The sequence below is a fragment of the Pinus tabuliformis genome, chromosome 6 (assembly GCF_031772625.1).
Source record: "Pinus tabuliformis cultivar Carrire ecotype Pingquan chromosome 6, CPIR1, whole genome shotgun sequence".
Classification (NCBI taxonomy): domain Eukaryota; kingdom Viridiplantae; phylum Streptophyta; class Pinopsida; order Pinales; family Pinaceae; genus Pinus; species Pinus tabuliformis.
The window spans coordinates 1,089,902,283-1,089,908,282 of record NC_142292.1 but is presented as its reverse complement, the minus strand read 5'-3'; the positions used below and the strand labels follow the sequence as shown (position 1 = coordinate 1,089,908,282).

Genomic DNA, 6,000 nt, shown 5'->3' with positions numbered 1-6,000 from the left:
TGAAATGACAAAATTATAACAAAACATCCTGAGCAAAACAAATTTTCTATAGCATCACTCCATGCATGTAAATACATTAAACAGCAATACATAAATAGCTTGACAAAGACCATCTACTAACATCAGCATATATACGTCAAAATACAGAAGAGAATGAAAAAGGGCGCACATCACCAGCAAATATATTTGAAGTTTAAAAGGTTGTAAAACCAATTCCCTTTTGCCAATGATCACAAATCAAAGTAATTATGGACTCCATTCAGTCCCAGAGTTGGAAAGAAAGTTCCTCCTAAAATGGGGTTTTTCAAACTAAAGGACAATTGTTTAAGAAAAGGTAATCAACTTTGTATTCTTCGAGAGATGAAACTAAATTGGCTCGTAAAAAGAGCGACCCCTTTTAATTTGTATATCTGAACCTGTATGACATCCAAGATAACCCAACACAAAACACTTCTTCTGTGCCTTGTGATATGGAGGATATCATTCAATCATCCCCATATTCAGGGGTGAAAAGATTACAAAATTCAGTTACAAAATTCAAATGATGAACCCACAGAGGGGAATGTTACAATTGAAAAGGTATATAACCTTCGTGAAAAGAATGCGAGGCATTTTTATATGCTCTTCTACAATAAGGTCCAATGATTCTTATCATTGGAAAGAATTATCAAGCAACTTTCTGAGCCCGGCGATGAGATGTTGATATTTCATCCCTCTTTGGATTCAAACCTTCAGGTTTTCTTGCCCATGCTGGTGCCCTATCGGGCTCATAACGATAATCATAAAAAAGCTCCTCACCGGCTGCAATGCGTTCCTTTGCAAAAATACCCACTCTATGATCACCAGCAACCATAATCACCTGTCAAAGCACCATAACATCCAAAATCAGTCATCCAGGAAACTCTAGAAAGCAACAGAATGTCCAAGATAAGGTTCAATATTATACCTTTGCATAGCAATTTGGAGTTGGTGAATGATTTGCAAATTTCAACTTATCCCCCTTCCGGTATGCATCAAGAACGTACTGAAATTTTCCAAATAAGAAAAACATATGTGCACCATAAAATTTATATTCCAAAAATCCCATAACAAACTAGAAAAATGGAAACTGAAACAGACCTGATTTGAAAGATTAGAAAAACACTTACAGTTAACATATATCATGAAGCGAAAGGAACTAAAAGTTTTCCCCCAAGTTGGAACTAGCACATAATAACAATTTCCAAAGAATCCATACTAGAGCATAGGTTACTTGCCTGATCGTTCAAGTTGAAAAGGAAGGAGGAGTCTTCTCGATCATAAATCTTTCCTCGCTTATCAGCTTCTCGATGTGAAATCAACTCACCAGTATACTCCCCAAGGTAATCATGCTTATTAACAGGGTTCTGAGGAGAACGTTTCAATGAAAGGCCTTAGAATGTAGTTCCAACTTCCTACACATCTGGCTACCCAATAGTCCATAAGTGGCATACAAATCAAAAGAATGAATTACCTTTAAAAATGCTCCCCATCCAGAAACATCTGACCTTCCAAGCAGTACCTGCACATCATGATTCACAGCTTCATGGTTATACCATCAAAATCACAAGTTTACACATTTTGTTGCAAACACATTAACATAGTTGATTGAGTCAAGATATCAATGAGGAATGTGCTACTACAAATGTCAGCCTCCAATCAACTAACTGGAAAGCTCAAAGTATAGAAGCAATAAGAATGCATGAAAAAGCAAAAAAATGCATTGCCAAAAATGATAGGATATATAAACTGCAGTTTTTATCACGAGTCTCTTCACCACAGATTGATTGTCATATCAATTCTCATAGATCACTTTAAAGAATGCAGACATCAGTTACTCTTTAAAGTTATATCCTTTTACTGATGAAATTTGGTACCGGAGGACAGGTGATTCCTTAAGGCTTTGATCTTTGGCCTAGGGAAAAGTGTCCAAAAGAATTTAATTTTTCTCCTAAAGTGACTTTATAATTTTATAAAGTTAAATCTAATTTAAAAGTGACTTTAAGTGATAAAGTTACTAAGTCTAATTTTAAAGTGACTTTTATAAAGTCAATGAAAAATTAGAAAAGAAAAGTGACTTTGGAAATAAATGACTAAGTGGTCTTTATTAAAGTGGGGTGAATTAAAAAATAAAAAGTGAGAGCCATTGGATTTAGGGATCACCCAAAAGTCACTTGGGGTTAGATTAAAGGAGGAAAAGGAAGAAAAGGTCATTAATTCTTTCACGAGCAGAGTGAAAGAAGGAGAGCAAGAGAGCAAGGGAGATTTCTGGACAGTGAGCTGCGGAGTTTCAGCAGCGGAGTTTCAGCTGCGGAGTATCAACAGCGGAGTATCAATAGGGCGGAGTTTCAGCAAGGCTGAGATAAGTTATAAAAGTTTGCTTGCTGATTTTTGTTGAATATTTCTCTTACTGTAAAAAGGCATTTTCCAGAAATAAAGAAGAGCTCTCAAACTGGTTTTCCCCGAGTGGTAGGGGGTTTCTCCAGGGTCACATTGACCAAAAATCTCAGTGTTTAAATGTGTTTTAATGGCTGTTTATTACTGCTGATTTTTATTTCTGCAATTTCCAGCATTCTGTAAAATTTCCAGAATTTGTGTTTTCAGCAAATTTATTTTTCCAGCTTGTTAAATGTATGGTTATGGGAAAGGGCATTTAACTATATCGGAGAAATAAGGAGAAACTGAAAACCGGGGTGGGAAATGAGAAATTTCTACATGGTATCGGAGCTTGAGATGAAGGACATCGACTTGATGCATTACTTTTTGGGCTTGGAGGTGTGGCAGGAAGAGGGGCATTTCTTCCTGGGGCAAGGGAAGTATATTGTGGACATCCTTAGCAGATTCCACATGAAGGATTGTAGACCCATGTCGACACCGATGATCACCCACTGGAAGAAGCTTCATGCTTCGGATTCCGAGTTGGTGGATCCCACATTGTACAGGCAGCTGATTGGTTCCTTGATGTATTTGGTCAACACTAGACCAGATATTTGTTTTGTAGTCAACACGATGAGTCAATTTATGTGTGAGCCTAGGAAGGTTCACTGGGTGGCTGCAAAACACATTTTGCGGTACTTGTAGGGGACAGTGGATTATGGTCTGGACTACAAGCAGGGAGATGGAGTGAGATTGGCAGGATACACTGATTCTGATTGGGCAGGTTGTGCTTCTGATAGGATGAGCACTTCAGGGTGCTGTTTTGGGTTGGGTTCAGCAGTAGTGTCATGGTTCAGCCGGAAGCAGCAGTCAGTAGCACTGAGTTCAGCGGAAACAGAGTATATAGCAGCCAGTCTAGCTAGTTGTGAGGCTATCTGGCTTCGCAAGATGTTGTTTGGCTTATTTGGTCAGCTGTTGAGACCTTCAGTGATTTACTGTGATAATCAGAGTTGCATTAAACTCACGGAGAATCCAATATTTCATGACAGGTCAAAGCATATCGGGATCAGATATCATTTCATCAGAGATTATGTTCAGAAGGGAGCTGTGAAGCTTGAGTATATTTCCACTGATGAGCAGGTTGCAGATATTCTTACCAAAGCCTTACCATGGGGCAAGCATGTCTACTTCAGAGACAAGATGGGTGTGGTGAGGAACACCTTCCTCGGTAAGAGGGAGTGTTGAAATTTGGTACCGGAGGATAGGTGGTTCTTTAAGGCTTTGATCTTTGGCCTAGGGAAAAGTGTCCAAAAGAATTTAATTTTTCTCCTAAAGTGACTTTATAATTTTATAAAGTTAAATCTAATTTAAAAGTGACTTTAAGTGATAAAGTTACTAAGTCTAATTTTAAAGTGACTTTTATAAAGTCAATAAAAATTAGAAAGGAAAAGTGACTTTGGAAATAAATGACTAAGTGGGTCTTTATTAAAGTGGGGTGAATTAAAAAATAAAAAGTGAGATTTAAATGAGCATTTAATCTCAGCCTTAGATCTCAATCTATTTTAGCCATTGGATTTAGGGATCACCCAAAAGTCACTCGGGGTTAGATTAAAGAAGGAAAAGGTCATTAATTCTTTCATGAGCAGATTGAGAGAAGGAGAGCAAGAGAGCAGGGAAGATTTCTGGACAGTGAGTTGCGGAGTTTCAGCAGCGGAGTTTCAGCAGAGCGGAGTTTCAGCAGCGGAGTATCAGCTACGGAGTATCAGCAGCAGGGCGGAGTTTCAGCAAGGCTGAGTTTCAGCAAGTCTGTACAGCGGAGTTTCAGCAGGGTGGAGTTTCAGCAAGGCTGAGTTTTAGCAAGGCTGAGTTTCAGCAAAACTGAGATAAGTTGTAAAAGTTTGCTTGCTGATTTTTGCTGAATATTTCTCTTACTGTAAAAAGGCATTTTCCAGAAATAAAGAAGAGCTCTCAAACTGGTTTTCCCCAAGAGTGGTAGGGGATTTTCCAGGGTCACATTGACCAAAAATCTCAGTGTTTAAATGTGTGTTTTAATGGCTGTTTATTACTGCTGATTTTTATTTCTGCAATTTCCAGCATTCTGTAAAATTTCAGAATTTGTGTTTTCAGCAAATTTATTTTTTCCAGCTTGTTAAATGTATGGTTATGGGAAAAGGCATTTGACTATATGGGAGAAACAAGGAGAAACTGAAAACCGGGGTGGGAAATGAGAAATTTCTATATTTACCAATTCTTTGAATAAGATAATATCATTACAACACAAATAAATACAAGAATCCTTAATTACAAAAACTCAAGTCACATGTTGTTTATGGCCATAACTAAATAAGGGTATGTAATGTGCCTTCCCAAATATATTTGTAACAGGTTTTAGTCTCCCACAATTTTGAGTATTTTTTGGTGAATGAGGAACCCATGCATTTTTTTACTTACGGACTTAGGAGAAAGGAGGTTGAACTATATCTGGAAGGTGGGGGCCACCCACATGGGGAAAACACACTTGGGCACTTGGGCAATTCGAATTGCCTTGGAGATGAAATCGAATGGCTAGGGAGAGGGGCCCACATGGGGAAGGAAGGCTCACGAAGTTTTAAGGAGGAGGAACTACCCAACTCAAGGCATCATTTGTCTATTGAACTCACTTGTGTTGCTCGAGGTGCTTAGTCGAGTTACTAGATCAAGAGATATTAAAATAATTAATATTTTTAATAGAGTCCCTAAGTCTAAACTTAGGGAAAATAAAATATTAATGTGTATTAATATGAATCTGTGTTAGAATGGTCCAAAAAGACATGGATCAAGCCAGATCCAATCTTAGCCGTTGATTAGGGACTTAATCCCGGCCGTTGAGATGCCAACAAAAAAAGTATAAGAGGAGGCTTGAGGGGCACTTGGAAAACACACTGAGGGAGACCAATCAGTTCAATTTTTGGAGCGGGGTTTGCTGAGAAATTGAACCAGTGGTCTGATGAGCAGTCAGGAGGCAACAAATACGGAACAGAGAGACGGGAGATCAGCGCAGAAGAGGCAGACGCAAAGCCAGAGGAAGCCACGCAGAGGCAGCAAAGACTGCGCAAAGCCAGAAGGGCCTGCATCATTCACACAAAGGTTGCAGGAGTGACGCAGAAGCCCAGAGAGGTTGCGCAGAGCCTCAGTAGGCTGACGCAGAGGGTTTCAAGCTATAGCAAAGGTCAGTAGGGCCTACGCTGGGTTTAGGAAAGTGCTGGAAGTTTGTATATCTGTGGGTAAGCCAGTTTGGCACCCTGTTGTACAAGAAAATTGATGAATAATAAAATCCTCCCTTGCTGCACCGATTTTCCCACATTGGGTTTTCCGGGGACATTAGTCCAAAATAACTGTGTCAATGTATGCATATTTTTGTTTTTGTATTACGATGTGATATTTGCAGCAGTATTTATTTTAATGTTTGTAGAAGTAATTTCATGAATAACTTATAATGAAATAAGTAGGAAAAGTAAATCAGCTGCTACAGTGATAGAATTTTCACAGAGCATCTCAATTTATAGTCACTTGGGCTTGCGTAGAGAACCATCATTGGGCACACATGGGAATTGGAGGAAGGAGTTG

General features: G+C 38.8%; 1 protein-coding gene across 2 annotated transcripts in view; it reads right to left on the bottom strand.

Annotated features, from left to right (window-relative positions):
- Positions 1-225: 225 nt before the first annotated feature.
- The window catches only part of LOC149262702 (histone-lysine N-methyltransferase CLF-like), a 287,901-nt gene continuing 282,126 nt past the window's right edge, over positions 226-6,000 (bottom strand). For both annotated transcript variants that reach the window (XM_089425080.1, XM_089425082.1), the window contains 4 exons: positions 1,493-1,540; positions 1,257-1,385; positions 947-1,024; positions 226-859 (listed from right to left, as the gene is read on the bottom strand). In XM_089425080.1, coding sequence (XP_089281206.1) covers positions 668-859; positions 947-1,024; positions 1,257-1,385; positions 1,493-1,540 — 447 coding nt within the window. In that variant the 3' untranslated portion in view covers positions 226-667. The remainder of the gene's footprint in view (positions 860-946; positions 1,025-1,256; positions 1,386-1,492; positions 1,541-6,000) is intronic.